This window comes from Maylandia zebra, linkage group LG9 (genome assembly GCF_041146795.1).
Source record: "Maylandia zebra isolate NMK-2024a linkage group LG9, Mzebra_GT3a, whole genome shotgun sequence".
Taxonomy (NCBI): Eukaryota; Metazoa; Chordata; class Actinopteri; order Cichliformes; family Cichlidae; genus Maylandia; species Maylandia zebra.
Window position 1 is genome coordinate 26,154,935 of NC_135175.1, and position 17,194 is coordinate 26,172,128.

At 38.5% G+C, this 17,194-nt stretch overlaps 1 protein-coding gene across 1 annotated transcript in view; it reads right to left on the reverse strand.

Annotated features, from left to right (window-relative positions):
* Positions 1 to 9,923: 9,923 nt before the first annotated feature.
* Positions 9,924 to 17,194, reverse strand: part of LOC101480580 (cadherin-7) — a 119,879-nt gene continuing 112,608 nt past the window's right edge. The window contains exon 12 of the mRNA XM_012919301.3: positions 9,924 to 11,794. Coding sequence (XP_012774755.1) covers positions 11,280 to 11,794 — 515 coding nt within the window. The 3' untranslated portion in view covers positions 9,924 to 11,279. The remainder of the gene's footprint in view (positions 11,795 to 17,194) is intronic.

Genomic DNA, 17,194 nt, shown 5'->3' on the forward strand with positions numbered 1-17,194 from the left:
CTGAACAAAACAGTGGTGTTTACAGCGGGAAGACCGGTAAAAACGGCGTTTTCTACAGACAGCGCTAGCAAACGCTCTCCGCTTGCGAGCGAAAAAAGAAAAAGAAAAAATGCCCCTTCCCTATTGGTGTTAGAGTTTACCATGTCAGCCAATCAAAAAAAATGATATGGCAAACATGTGACATTTGGTTGTTTAGGGACAAGGGGAAGTTTTTAGGAGTGACGCCTGTGAGAGAAAGACAGAGAGAGAGCGAGTTTTCATATGTGAGACATTAGTAACGTTTAGCGTGTTTGGAGGCTGTAGTTAGTGTGTTGTGTAGTTATTATTTTGTATTGTGTGTCAGTTAGACTGCTGAATTTCATATTTTCTCCAAAAAAAAAAAAAAGCCGTCAAAGGCAGATTTCAGTGTAAAAGCTGTTCCCACATGGAAAACTGGACTGATGCACCTCCTGCTGTCAGACCTGCAGGGTTTAGGCCTTTGGTGTTCTCCTCTGTCTTATACTGAACACAAACTACATTTTTTGGACTGGCACAAATAATTTGTGTGCCTTCTTATTTGATGCAGAACACCTGATTGTTCTGTAAATAGATTTAAATGGTTATATAAAAAAACGCCTGAGGCCTTGGCTGCATTTTTAGGTAAATAGTACCATATAACTTTGTTGTTTGCAAAACTTGTGTGTAATTTTTAGAAATGTACAATTTCTATTTGCATTTCAAGTTATGAAAATGATTCGTTAAACATGTTTGTGGGTTTTACAGTAAAAAATATAACGTTTTTCTACTCGGATTTTGAATTTTTTGTCTGAATTTAGATCAACTGTGCTAATATAGTATACCAAAATGAAAAAATAACTCAAATTTCAGATATTTGAAGTTGTGCTGAAAATAATGATACCAAACAAGGCAAGAAAAATATATTTTAAAGGAGAAATATAGAGATAAAATCAAAAGTAGTCAAAAACGGCCAATTAAAGTGATAATAACCTGTAGTTTCCAGGCACCACATTGTGACAAAAGATAGCATTTCTATGCCTAATCTGAAAATACAGTTTGTGAACATGGCACATGGTCAGACCAATCCTGACAATAAAGGAAACTCAAGCAAAAATAGTCTGCTGTTCAAGAGATAAGAAAGATTTCTAAAGCCGCGAGAAACCAGCATGAATATGCTCTGGCTCTCATTGATGGAAATAGGGCCTGAATGTTGTTTTTTTCTGTAACCTATAACAGATTTCAGTTTGTTCATATGATCTAAAAATAAACACAGACTTTCCTAGTCGTGATACCTCAAGCTCATTGCTATAAAGCAATATAAACATGCAGATCCCAAGAAATACATCACAGACATATGCGCACAGACATATTTATTATATGCACCCACAGACACACATACAAGTAAACACACAAGCACACAGAGTTGTCAGAGCACGGTGTAAAATCAGAGGGGCTGTTAATGGAGGCGGACAGCTTGGCTGCTGTTTCATCAAAGTGCAGAGGAAATGCAGATCTGTGTCCTGCAGGATGCAGGGAATTGGATCAGCTTCCTTCTGTCTGCTGAATTTGAAACACATACCAGCAGGGATTAGACAGCCTTTACCACTGTACAGTCTACTTTCTAATGGCCATCCCTGGGAAATATTTACTCACTGTGCATATGTGTTGATACGCCCATCAGGAACCCAAACTTATCCCCTGGCCAGATAGTTTTATTTACCTGCCAACCATGTGGTAGCCTACCTTGAGGATATCTTCCTTATTTCTTTCATAAAGGCCGCCTTGTACACCTCAGACTTTTCTGTTACTGACTGGTTTATAATCACAGCAGTGCAGTGCATTTGCAAGAATACCCGTGACCTCAACAAAATTCATGATTAATGTGGCATTTATTGTTACTAGGGTTGGGAAATTATGTGATGTCAAACTGTGTAAAACTGTCAGTGATCATATAGGTTTTTTTCTCTATGATATGTCTGGTTGCCAGCTCAATGATTTTTAAAAATCATTGAGCTGGGCTTCTTTAAGCAGAGTTTTGGGCGCTTAGTTCAGTTGGTTAGCCAATAACACACATTCCCGTCTTATTCATGGTTTGTGTCAAAAAGCTAATCTAACAATCTATATCCATCCCAACACCTACAAGATGTTTTGAAGTATTGCCTTATTTAACATTTTATATATAGTAACCAGTCAAATATGAATCACAGAAAAATGCTTAAAAAGTTTGCAGAATTGTCTCCAAAATATTCTTTAAAGAAGTGGAACAGCTTTATTATTTGACCAATGCATTAAGAAGTATATTGCTAATAGCAGTTTAAATAAATATGAATAATAAGAAATACAAAATAATAGGGAGATTTAACCAACAAATCATATTCAAACAGTATACCAATCCTCCAAGAGATAGAGTTTTGTGATTTCACAGAAAGAATAAAAAACATGTCGTCCATATCTATTATAAAATTGCAGTGATGTTTAAAGTGAGGTAAGCGAGATTGTGCCAGAAACCTCCTTTCTGTTTCCTAAAATAATTTTCCCCCTAAGAATCATGCTTTTATATTAAGTCGTCCTTTAACAATGGTTGGCCATTTTTGAAAATGTGTCTTTTAACAATATTAATCAATAAAACAATATCAATTCGATCAGAAATACATGTTAATAAATGTTACATTTTTTCATTTTTTATGGTTAAAATGAATCTCTTAGACAACCCATAAATAACCCATAATGCTTTTTAGCTGGGGTCTCTTTATATATAAGACATGTTTACACACAAATCACATGAATTTATGATTATGTTCGATTTATGTTTAGACATGAATCCTGTGGAACAGTGGTACCAATAATGACGGCATTTAGTTATTTTCAAAACACCGGGGTTAAAGGATTATGTTTAGTTGATAAAAAAAAATATAGTAGATTTGTTTAAAAAGCAGAAAAATCTCACATTTAAACAAACTAATGTTTTTCAGCTTCAGATCACATAATAATTGTTATTATGCTAAAATTCCTGATCGTTCTCACAACATAAAACTATTTTTACAGCTGCTACTTGTACTCCTCCTTTTCTATTTTCAATAAACAACCAATATTACTTCAATTAGTATTACTACCAGGCACCATTTAAAGAAGAATTTTCCTAATAATCTCCTTTTAAAATATCTACATATAACAAGTACATGTTTTAGTTGTTTGTTTTTCAAGAAAGAAAAACTTCAGCCTAACCTTCTTTCACTCCTGTTGAGAGCAATAAAATAAAAGACATTTTTTATTCAAATTGCAAAATATGTATTCTTTATTTGTTTCTAACATAGAACAATAGCTTTGAGTGAAAAACACAAAAACAGTCTCTTGTTTCAAAATACAATGGATAGCACAAACATATACAATCAGAAACCAAAGCAGGGCATTACATGCAAGCATCGGTGTAACTTTGTGCTGAACACTGGGAGGGGTCAAGCTCTCTGTATAAATAAATAAATAAATCTGGGTAAATTCCCAGATGATTAAACATGTAACTACTTTGCTGGTAATATCTGAAATGAGTAAAGAAAACAGCCTATTTACGGTATGCAAGATAATTCATAATGTTATTGGGGGGATTATATTGGTTAGGTCTGGTTATTGGGCGGGGGCCATAACCCCCCTAACCCCCCTGGAAATTACGCCCCTGAATGTAAGAAGGAACATGGTTTCTAAAAGCTCAGTGAAGGAGCTGTTTCTTTTTGGCCTTTCCGTGTGGAGTTTGCGTGCCCTTTCTCCTGCAGTCCATAGATATGTATTCTAAATGTATGTGTTAAAGAAAAAACAATGACAAGCTGTGATCTGTGATGTTGCACATTTGTATTTGTATTTATTTTTAACAGGTAATTACCCCGGAGAAGAACTTCACTTTACAGCATCTACCTATTTAGTGTGTGCATCAACAACAAAAACAACTTAGACTTCGTGCCATTATAGGTGTCAAAACAAGGTATTTACGAAGACTAAATGCCCAAGCTACAGCAATTCCATCACAGCGTAGGAACAATCAACCAGATGTTTTGTCATTAGGTATCATAGCAGTGCTGTTCATCTCAACCATTCGACAAGGACAGGCTTTTTACAATAGCATTTAATGAATCACTTTAAGGCTGATGTTATTTTAGTAGAATCCATGTCAGCCCTCGGGAACCATATATGTAATTTTATCACGTTCCACAATCTGTCTGCACCATCTTTTTACTTCAAGGTGAAGGTCATGAAAAAAATTTCAATTATATTCTTTGAGAAGAGCAAATTACATTTCATGAGCTGCGGTCACAAATACAAAGTTTTATAAAGTAATATAATGACGTACCACTTGATCTGCCATTCTTACTCCCACGCCTATCTCCATTTTGCTTTTCTCTCAGGAAAACTACAAAGAGAAGGTGTCAACTGGTTTTGCCATATTGATGGAGCCGGGGGTCTATGGAGACCTCTAATTTTCTGAGTGAACGGTCCCAGAAAGAGCTAATGATATGTTAATGCTGAATGGCAGACATTAGGGAGGCCAAATGACGGCAATCCCAATTACCTCCGAGGGACGTGCCTTGTGTGGTTTTGTCACGCAAACAAACTCTGTAAACACAAATAACGTGCGGAACACTGGCTGAAGGGACTCCGCAGTGGCTGACAAAATGTCACCGATCTGAGAGAAGATCCTTACAACTTATACTCAAACACTGAGTACGCCTCCACACTTTTTTAGCTGTGGAAAAAAAAAGCTAAGCGCACCTCATCATGAGAGATTTGCATCGTCTGTTTCCTAAGAGAACAATTATGCAAGTTCATACCTTTCCAAAAATGTCACAAGACTTGCAAATCTTTGAACATATTGCCAAAAACTTTTGATTGTTCTCATTTTTGCCCTTTTATAACTTTTCTGCAAATGCCAGTTTGGCAGCAATACGGGGTACCATCGTGTTTACTTTAGCAGCAGTAGCTGTCTGGGGGGGATGAAGCAGTGGGAGGAGGTTAGTTTTGAATGGCACAAGATTGAAATATGCCACAGCAGACTTTTTTTAGTCCCAGCTTCCCCACTTGTACATATCTCCTTGTGTGGGTTTACCTATGAATGTATCTGTTAGTATGTATGTGTTCCTGTTTGGCTAGGCTTAGCTGCAGATTGCTTTCCCCTATCCCCTCCTCTAGTGTGTGCAGCATATGGCCATTGTGATGGAGGGTAAAAGGAAATGACAGGCCATTTGAAGATGCTCTAGTCCCTGCATCATGAATAATGCAGAGGGTGAAGCGAGCAGGTTCTCAGCGCAAGCTTCAAAGTTTATCGGCCTCCCCTGTCTCCCTGGGAGAGAGACTACAGTGCTGCGGGGAGATTAGACCGACACCGAGCGGGGACCTGGTCAAACTCAATTAAATACAACCAGGATAATTCCATCCTCTCATTGTGCCATTTGGTTTTATTAGAAAAATAAACCCAGCATGCTCACGCCTTGAAACGACAATAGAAAGGGAAAACATCTCGTGAATTATTAAGCGGGGAGTTGGCTCCATGCTCAGTTGCTCCATGTAAAGATATGTAAATTGGCGGATGGCAGAAGACACGATTGATTAATATTTTTATTAATAATGTCAAACACCCTATGATCAGCAGTGAGAGAAATGGCAGAATAACAATAAACAACACCGTCCAGACTAAGTACGACTGAGATGTGTAGTAATAAAATTCCAAAGAAAGTGGTGTTAAACCTTTGCTGATTGGTTCTAATAGTCCCAGTGATAGATGATTTATTAGTCTTTTTGATTAGCTTGTCTAATTGAGCTGAGCTAGCTATGAAAAACCCAAAACAACTACCGTTAATTTTCCTTGTTTTTTTTAATATGCATGTTTCCTTCCACAGTTTCCGAAGTCTTTGGAGATCTAATTAGCCCAAAAGCCCCTCCTGATGGGAGATGTAGGCCTACAGAAACACTTCCCTCCACCGAGGCTGTTGTAGCATGTAACTATTTTCCGTGTCTACACGATAAACAAACACTTATGCCACCCACATACTCAGTGCCATATCAAGCCTGGCTTGGCTAATGATGATAAACCTACATAAAAGTACAAAGTGCTGCTAATTAGGCCTATGTCGATTATGGCTCATTAATGCTGATGTTGCCCTGACATGTTTTTGCCAATCATCACTGCAGAGGGCTGCAGTGCATCATTTTCTAATTACTTTAATTCATCATTGTACTGATGCTCTAAGCGAGTTCACATCAGCTCCACGGTCAAATGTTTAAATGGAAATTTGTGTAAAAAATGACCCAAAATAAATTTTTGCACATAGTGGCCTGACAAGCTGATCTTGCCGTATTTTTCTCGCAAAATCTCTCCTTCAGTTGTCCATAATGAAGAAATATGGTGATGTAACAAAATCTGTAAATGCAGTCATCCAACCAAGAAAAGGAATATTGAAAAGAGCACAAAGCACCTGTTAAACCATATTGTGTATATCTATCGAATGTCATGCCAGGAAATGTTCAGATAAGTTTCCAGGAACTCAATTTTTATCAGTGGCAATTTCATTGTTCTCTAAATTATCTTGTTTTGACCTTTGAAAGCCAAGACGAACGGCAGCCTGTGAAAGATGAAGCAGTTGCCAATCTTACTGATTTCATATCACATTTCCTCTTCCACGCTGTCCAGTTTTGTACACACAGTGGACATCGATGTATGAATGATAGATCAATTTTGAGTCATTTCCCAGTGATAATCCCACATTTCTCTTCTTTTACACTTCATTACCCTAATCTTGCCACTATGACCTACTTTTCCACTCCTTCCCAGTTCCCCAGGCACTCAAGGAGCAAGCTGTTGCACTCTCACTTACACACATACCTCTCAAGAGAATTATTTATATTGCCCAGGTCTGGGACCAGTCTAATTTGGTGAAGCTATAGAGTACACAAACCTCAGGTCTGAGATCTCTTTTGCTGAAAGCAGGAGAACTGTGAGCGCTGCGGCGCGAGACAGAATAAAACATGGTGTTGCAATGGCCTTTGATCTTCCGTTCCCTCCTTTTCTCTTTTTCAAAGGACCAGCGTGGAGCTGTCCAGCTGATGCCAGAGCAGGGGCCCCATTTCTCTGCCACCAACAGACACCCCGGGACAGATGGCCAGCAGATTATTTATTTCTATTTTTATTCTATATGAGAGCAAGAAAACCGAGACACACTTTCTTTGGAGTTTGTTTCATGCTGGGTGCTCTCAGATATAAACAACATCTCACATGCATAATTATAAGTCTCTAACTGGCTTAGAAGTAAGCCTATATATAAGCTGGTTGCCTTAAAACCTGGCAAAAAGCACACTTAAAATGCATTTTATGGTTAATACTCACCTGAACCTATGAATTGATTATAGATATTCACTTTACACGACAAAAACACACAGAATGTAAAACTATAAACAGCATCGCAATTAAATAAATTCTGCTTTGAATCACATGAAGTGTTGTTGTTAGAAGCGCTAAAAATAGAACCGTGTAATTGCACGACAGATGATCTTAGTCACCTGTGTTGTGCGAAGCTAAAAGCCATCCGTGGGGAATGATTTCCTTAACAGGCAGCCAAGAGGTCAAACACTATTAGCGATGTTCCAGTCGACAATCTGAAGGAAAGCATGTTCCTCATCTCGCTGAGAGTCTCTGAAAATGGGCACCTCTTTGTCAGGGCAATTTGTTGATGATGCATGGTTATGATAAGAATTGAGTGAAGTGTCTGTGGCTGCCCAGGGCCTTGCCAGCCAAGGCGGCGGGGCCAACATAAGTAATCAGTCGAGGTCCAGATTGAGCCACCGATAACACGGGGTCCCTGATTGCTCATAAGTACCCAAGGCAGCGGCCATTTAAAACAATTTCTGGTGATTTTGATTGACAGTTGGTCAATCAAAACCCACATCTTGTTGCTGCTGCTATCAGTGCTGGAGATTACATCGGATGTCTTTGCTTGAGCCGCTGTCTTTCTGCTTCGATAAAGGAAATCTCAACTGCGTCAGGCTATGTTATTACTTCAGTTTGTGTTGGGATAATTTTCTGTTTCATAAATTTTGCGCTTATTAATTATATATTAATGTTTTACCTATGTTTCATTTCACTCTACTTTTTAACCCTTTTAAGACACTTTTCTTCCACGCTTCAGGGTAGTTTTATAGTTGTCTTTTTGGTTTTTACATTTAATTGATTGTATGTTTTTCCCTCAGTTCTCTTCCAGTACTTGAGTTTTTCATCCACAGGTTTTAGCTGCATCCTTTTGGTGGGCTATGTGTAGCTCTCAAAAGTAATTTTTGGGGGCTTTTAAATATGGTATGCACGAAGCTATCGTGCATTATAACCCATAAATATGTGAAGAAGAATACTATCCACATCTTCGCTTGTAGGTTTGCATGAACTGCATGACAATGAGCACATATGGTGACCTTGGTTACTCCTGACTAACACTTGAAAAATCTTACATGTTCTGTTTTTGCCAGGTTCAAAGCTTAAGAAAGTATGTCAATACCTGTAAGGAGATGGCATATTTACCAACCAAAGATGCATAACAATTTCATTGCAATCTCTTGCATCATTGTAAATTATACTGTCAATTGTATTCATGAACCTCTGAGTGCATTAAATGGAAAGAGATGCTAGTTGTCTACATTTTGACTAACACCTCTAAGGTGCAGGCTATAAACACAGCTGGCAAAAATATATTTTAAGGAAATGACAAAACTGGAATTAAATGTAAAGAAATATATAATATGTATATCTGTTTGCCTTATAGTTTTAGTGTTCAGACACCTGTGGTATTGAAAATGAAAGGCGGATACTTGTGTGTGGTAAACATCAAGTCAAAAAATGAAAATATTTACTCAAAAAACACAAAATCTGGAATACTGGTCAGGCTTCTGTGAACTTAGGCTGTCTCATTTGCTTCTGTGACTTCATGTAACTGCAAACCGACTCTTTTTCTCTCTCTGTCCATATATATGTATATCTGGAGAGTGAGTTTTCATAGTCAGTGTGATGAACATTGTGGAAATGGTCACTTATAAAGACTGAATTTGTATGGTAACTACCTATTACCATTGATATCTAAAAAAATGACTTGTTGGTGTTACACTGGTAAAATATCCTTTTAATATTGTAGTTTCACTAACTATAAAACATGCACCAGCCATACTTTAAACCAAACTCTGATCTTTTCAAAATCTTTTGATAAATAAACCTCATGGAGCGGTATTTGCTTGCCCTCCACAAAACAAAGTGTAGGATAAAAACTAATGAATAACCTTGTCTCACATTTCACAAATTACTGTGAATCGCTTCGTAAATAACATCCTCATATCTTGCTGTCCTCAAAAAAATAGTCCACAATGCTTGACAACTGTAGACCATGATTTTTGCTATATGTATGCATGTATACATGAAGTTTTAATGCCAAAATTATGCATTTGAAAGAATTTTGGGGATCCTATGAAAGCAGAAAGTAGTGCACATTGTTTATTTGCCATTTATCCTATTCCACCTATAATCATCTTTTTACTTTATTGTTCAAGCTTGGCTAATTTACAAAACTAGCGCTCAAATGGCCAAACATGAACCTTGCAATCACCACACAAGCCTCCGTGGAGTGTGAATGCTTTGTCACTACAAGGCCTTTCAACTACTTAAAGGCACATCAAAAAATGTATGAAAAAAATAAAGTTCTCTTTTCTCTTTCTTCCTCCTTCTTCTCCCCAGTTACTTGAGATCCCCAAATGCGCAGAGAATAAAGTCAAGATTTTTTTAGTCATTAATTAGATGCTCTTTTGGATTTTAGTTTTTAGTTTTCATAGAGTTCATGTCTATATATTTGTACACATGTTCAGAAGGATTGAAAGAAAGTGCTTCGATATTTTAAGGAACTGAATGTCAATTTTATTTTCAGCAAAAGATAAAAACATCATTTGCACAGTTCTGCCTCTTCAAAATAAATAAGAATACATATCAGTGTACATGTGGACACCTAGTTGTAACATAATTTGTTTAAGCTGGAAAAGAAAATTGGCACAAAATGATTATCATACAGTGTGTCCTTTCACCATCAATATTCAAACCACTGACATTATTTACTTCATTTCTGAAAGACAATATATGCTGGAATCTGCAAACTACAGAAGCAAAAGTCATTTACTTACAAACTGCAACTTCACCCAGGTTAGGACCGTCACTTCAGAAACATATATTTATTTTTTTACTCTAGGTAGTGTGAATTTGCAATCAAGCACAGCGAGGACAGATCCATCAGTGACAGTTTCTGGTGTAGCAAACATTCCCAGACCCAACCTGCCTTGTACAAAAGCAAAACAACTAAATCCTGACAGGATATACCTCAGAAATTATACATTTGACTTGGCAATAGAAAGGCTGAAGAAAAAACAGACTGAGACAAACACTACATTGCAACTTCTGCAAAATGTATTGTTGGGAGAAGAAGAGAAATGATGTTTTCCTGTTTCACCCAGTGGAGACATCAAAATGACGAGCATGTCATTCTTTTTATGATTTGCACAACTTATGTCTTCACATCATTTCCTTAGCACATCAAATACTTGTTTATACTTTATTATATGTGTGCAGTTGCACTTCATATAGTGTTGAAGGATATTTCTGAGTCCGTGAATAATGTGGCTCCGGATTTCAGTGTTTGTGAAAAACAGCCCCTCATCACCCTGCTCCCCGTCCCAAAGATAGAAGAAGGAGAAGAAAAAAAATCCCATATAAATTGCTGTCAAATTTCATATGAACAGTCAAGTGACTACTGATTAGCCGCTAGAGACACAGCCTTTCATGAGAAATTTTTTATGTTTTTTTAGCACAAAGATAGCAAAGGAATGCTTCAAAGCAAGAGTGCTGGGCCGGTGCCCATCACAGGAATGAAAGGACAGGTGCCTCCCCGTAAAAATGCTCCAACATGTATGCATTCTGCAGTCAATGGTTGGACCCAAGCCCAAAATCTGAAACCTTTAATGTCTTTTCCACACAAGGTTTCCTCCTCAGTCAAGCCACTTTTGAAGTCCGTGTCAAAACTCACCATGGCACGATTTTCAAAATCCATACAGGGAGGTAAACAAACCAAAAAAACCTTTGAAGTCAAAGTGTTTTTCTTTCAGTCTCTTGTGTTGTCTTTGAATCTTTTCCTCCAATGCACTAAGGCAGACAAAATCATTTTCTCTGACAATAAATTACTATTATTTTTTGGAGTCCCACAAATGTTAAGAAACACATTTAGTGGCTATGACAAGACAGTGGTGCTATCGCTGTTGCCGTACAGGTCGGCCAGCTTTTTGAAGCGTGGTCCCCAGTTGCTGAGATAGTCATAGTTCTGATCTGAGTCTGTACTTAGTGACTCCAGTGAGCTTAGCGACTCAGCTACAGAGCCGCTACCTTCAAAAGCATACGTCTGCAGAGAGTCGTACGGGGGAGCTGATGGGTCCACGTCGGCATCCTTCAGTCGCTCCCAAATAAACTCTCGAAACACCACATTGTCTGGTAGGGATTTATAGGATGGGCGAGAAGCTGAGGGGTAATGAAAGAAAGTAGGGGTATCTGGTGTGACGTCTCGTCGTACATTGGGGTCTCTGATGACATTGAGGTTACGCAGGGTCACCATGTCGAAGGCCTCTGTGTCCTCCTCGCCCCCTCCCTCATCGTCGTAACGGACGATGTTTTCTCTGATATCTCTTTCCTCTTCCAGAATCAGAGGTTCTTTTCTTCTCCGACGCATAGTCACAATTAGTAGAACCATGACTGCGAAGAAAAGCAGAAATCAGTCAGTAATAAGTGACATTCTTTCCATTCCAATCAGCTGAAGATGCAAGAACAGATGAAAAAAAGTAATTTCCACCTAAGAGTGCTTGTACTTTAAGAGTTCATAACATAGAACAAGTGGGAAGCTTGCAGAGAGGCATGATGCAATTGAGTGTGTTGGCAAACAAGTAAGAGATACAAATTATCATCTTACTGTAAGCGCTTGAATCGGATTGCATTCGACTGAAGTGCTTAAGACAATCATGACTAGACGTGAGACACGAGATCATGAGAGTCTACGCTGATATAAATTGTTTGAGGTAATTTAAATACATGCTAAAAGTAAATGAAACAAAACCAAAACAAAACAAAGCAAAACACCTCTTTATAGCAACTGAACAAAAATTGCTGAAAAGGTCCTGAGAGGGAAAATTATTCAGATGGGCGTTCAAGCATGGAAATATAGCAGTTAGCTTAAATAGATGATTGAAATTGTTCGCTAAAAGTAACTGAAAATAAGTTTAGTAAATATCAAACTGTTGCAGTGATAAGCTAAAAGCAATGCAGCTAAATAGTTAACTGAAGTAACTGACTGAAAAAGCTCTTAAAAGAAATTAATAAAGGTTCAAAATGGGTGATCAAAGTAATTAATAAATGCTAGCTAAAAGTAGTTAGCTAAATCTGATATTTAGCTAACATTAACTGAACGGGTAAACAGCTGCTGGGTAAAGCAACAATGGATGGAAACTGACAAACAAAGGTGTCCAAAAATGATGTATGATTATGTTGCACATAACGGGTAACTGTTCAAATAGAGCACAAGTGCAAACTTCATCACATACCCAACTTTCAGACCAACAAATGTAGTGCGGAATATTTACTATCCGTTTTGTTTGCTTATTCAAGTCAAAGTCAATGGGGACCGGAGCCTATTGCAGTTGCCATGGGCTGAAAATTGGGGTACAATCTGGACAGGTTGATAGCCCATCACTCACATTTACACCCATGACCAATTTAGAGCCACCAATTAACTTCTCCTGCATGTCTTTAGACTCTGAGGGGAAGCCAGATTACCCTTAGCGGGAGCTACTTGCTGTGATGAGACGGCGCTAACCACCATGCTGCCTATAAACTCAGTCAATAAATAAAAAATGCACACATTTGGTGGGTGATGTGTTTCCTCACTGACTGGGTATTGATTCATTCAGGGCTTGTCGGAGCATGTCTGATAAAATAGCTTGGAAACCGCCGCCCTATCAATTCAATGGTAGTGCTTTGCAAATTCTATTAGTTACAAAGCTAAAACTGTTATGTAATATGCTGTATTTCGTCCCTCTGTGTTTTCCACCTCCTACGTTTTGCTTCAAGACTTGTACAAAACTCCACCAAACTGAAATCCTTGATCCTCTGAGATCTTGCCAGAAGCCCTCCTCCAGCCCCTGTTCCCTCTCCCATACATTATTGCTGAAAATAACTCTACGCCCAAGCAAACTGGCAAATGTCTAATGATCCTCTATCCATCAATGTCAGGCTGGTGCCAGTGAAATATCGTTCCGTGGGCCCATATTTCTTTTCCTTCTCGGCATCAAGCTACTGCAGGCAACACAGAAAGAGGCCCTGGATCCAAATTCAAACACCACTTCACACCCTCTAATAAGGGAGCAAATGGAAGAGATGGAAGGCAGGAAAGTGTCACATGGAAACACTGCAGGAGATGAATGGACAGCTCTCTGTGGGCTTTTTGGTGACTGTGTGTACCCTATAACAAAAGCACTATGTAGTAGTATATAAACCAGATTTTGTGAAATATTTGGACTACTCCTTCACTCAAACAATGCTACCAATATCCATGATACTTTTCAGCGCTTTGGGAAAGAATGCCAAGCATTTCTGTGGAAGATTTTAAGCAACTCGAGTCGTTCTAAATTCTATTCAAATCAGCAAGGCTTCTCCAAAGTGAATTACAAAGTGGCACATTGAAATAGAATATTCTCAGTGCTTTCCAGCAAAGCTCTTTAGGTTTTAATGCCTAGAAGGCAGCCACAATGCATCACAGACTGGAAACGGGCCAACATCCAATCACAACCCAAAGGATGAGCAGGTGGATGGTCGGGCATACAAATAGTCAGTCTGTGTCAGGTACCAGGGGTCTTGTAAGAGATGATTTCCAGCCGAGGCAGTTTAACAAACACAACCGTGAAATGACAGGAGCCGCACTTTTCATAGCACATGTACTGAAGATGTATACTAAATCACAAATAGACAAAAAGAAGATCAATTTAGTGCTACAAAGACTTTTGCTGTAATTGAATTGCTTAAATGATCTACCCCACACAATCGATTGCAAACAAGGTGAGTTTTCAGTGTTGCCCTTTTCTTTCCAGCAAGCATCACTTTCTCATTAGAGTATTTTTCTATGCGCTGTGATTCTGGTGAAGCCAGGACTGATTATTTACTCATTTTGTCACCCACACACAATCTATGTCTCTTCGTTGCAATGTAATTTATGAGAGGTATTAATCAGCAGCTGTGAGGCTGTCTGACATGAGTGGAAGCTCAATGTTTAAATACTAATTAATGGTACACAGACAATTGTTAATGCCATTCATATTTAAAAAAAGAAAAAGAAAAGAAGCACCGCTTTTAAATTATTAAGGACTCTGAAGACCCATTTTATTACTCCTACTATGAGTATTGATGCCCAGAATGAAGACAATTTTCTGACAACTTTTAGCACTTTCTACTTTTCTGACCTCCCCTGTGTGCTTTTGAGTGCTTTTTTCACTCGCATGCACTAAATCAGAATTTAGAAACATACTGAACTGGTACATCTCTCCAAGCTACATCTGCATAGATCATATGTAGTGAACAGCTAAGTTTTTTTTTTATTAGTTTATTTTTTCTCACTCTAGTTAGTATAGTTAGTTAGTATATCACTTTTTGTTTAGTATCAGTCTTTTCGATAAGGCCACTTTGGATGGACAGAGCTCTACTGCAGTGATTAAAAGTCCACATAGCCAACCAATCCAAAATAGCCATGAGAAGCATGAAGACCATCAGGAAAACATATGGAGTACAAATGAGGGAACATAACATAAAAATGAAACACAGGACTATAAATACACACAGAACAGTAAATAGGGAGCAAGAAACAGGTGAGGGCAGAACACTGGTGGACACAGGTAATGGTAGTTAGGAGGGAGGAAGAAAGAGGCAGGGAGTAATACAAAAGAAAACAACCCTTCAAAGTAAAACAGAAAATAACCAATGATGAAGCCCACAAACACCATCCATCCATCCAAGCTGGTATTGGATGAGAGGCTGGGTACACCCTGGGCAGGTCACCAGTCTATCGCAGGGCCAACATAGAGAGACAGACAACCATCCATCCATCCATTCGCTTCCGCTTATCCTTTTCAGGGTCACGGGGGGCGCTGGAGCCTATCCCAGCTGTCATAGGGCAAGAGGCAGGGTACACCCTGGACAGGTCACCAGTCTGTCGCAGGGCTAACACACAGGGACAGACAACCATTCAAACTCAAATTCACGCCTACGGCCAGTTTAGAATCTCCAGTCAACCTAACCCCACGTACGTCTTTGGACTGTGGGAGGAAGCCGGAGTACTGATCCAGACACAGTGAGAACACCACCAGAATCAAAAACACAAGAACAGCAGCAAAGTCAAAATTCTCAGTAATATTAAAAATGGATCAAAATCCTGGCATCATAATGGCATGTTGCCACAGGCTGAGTTTTTATTAAAAGTTATTAAACATTTTTCTTTTCAAAGATGAATTGGATAAACTAAAGAACATCATATTAAAACATGCTGTGACCCAATTATTATCTCAGTCAAGCTCCTATGTAGGCATGAGAAATCACTAACATCAGCTTTCTTAAGTGATGAGATAGCAACATCTTCCAATCATGTCTAGGCTGGTCGCTGAAAGTTGCTTTATGGCTATGATCCAGAGACCAAACAGCAGTCAGTGGACCAAAGACCTAAGCAGGACCCAAGACCAAGCATGGATGGGTCACCTTCTTAACATTCACGAGATTATTGCCAGTTTGGTATTGAACCATTGTAAAGTCTCTAGTCAGAGGGCACTTTGAATGTGCAACTTTGCACCTCTAATATTTTAATGATTCAGAGCCAGTGAGCCTGTTCTTTTTTATTTTATGCCAAAAAGCACAGCAACGCCTGAAAAAGAATTGCTGTATGATATTACTATTGATTTCTTTTGTAAAATGGGGATTTTTGGTATTTTGTAAGACATCCACTGTCCTGAAAAATACCCCCATCAACATGAAAATGCAAGAAATGATGCCAAACACTGTTAAGAGCAACAGGTGGTGATAAAACCCTAACCATATAGAAATGTTCTTTAATCAGAAGCATAAAACTATATCATTGTGCACAGTCTGATGTCAAAAAAGGAGATAAAGGTACACACAAGACAAAAACCTTCATCAGTGAACTGAGATGGCCTTTATGCGTGGAAGGCCAAAACACACAGAAAAAGCTCTGTGCTACAAAATACCCTTGTACATGTAGACAGGGATTAAAACAGCATTTGACTGTTAGTGTGTGGGTTGTTGTAATGAGACTGAGGTAGGTTTGGATCTGACTTGGTAAAAATAAATAATAATTCCAGTGTCTATACATAGTTTTGCAAAACAGAGAGCAAATCAAGTCTGAAGGATTTGACTTAAATGCCATCCACACACAGCTTCACTCACCGTGACCTTAAAGTTGGATATTTTTAATAATTTAAAATCAGAGATGAGCCCCAAAGTAAAGTTTTGAAGTGATCTGTTTTGTTGTCTCCAACCAAAACTCAAAAGCAACAACAAAAAAATCACAACCTCGCACTGCAGAAGCAGATGATTGGCAAACGACTGACACAATTAAGCGATTTTCAAAACAGCGCCTGATTGGGTTTCTGAAGGTGATATTTAATAGTGACAGACCTATGATTTCTAATTACAAGAACAAAGAACAGACAAGAAAGGAAAGGGACAGAAAATAACAGTGTCAAACCAAGGAGGTGTCACACCGCTTCAGAAACATAACAGATGTCGCTCTCTTCTGGGGATGACATTGTCTGTAGAAGCAAATAGATTCTGCACAACTTGATAAAGAGCAGGGAAACTATCACAATCATCGAATACAAAGCCTCCATTTGACTGGCCACATTTTATTATTTATCAGAGCTGCGATGTGTTTGTTGAACACTTCAAATGGCTTTTATGTCGCCTGTGCTGTTGCTGATATTATCTGTCACACTATTAACTGTGCATCTGTCCCGATTATGCGCCTGCGCTTATTTACTGTTTTATCAACATTTATGTATTTATTTGCGTCCTCTGTATCCTCCTCCAAGCTGTTGCCACTTTTTC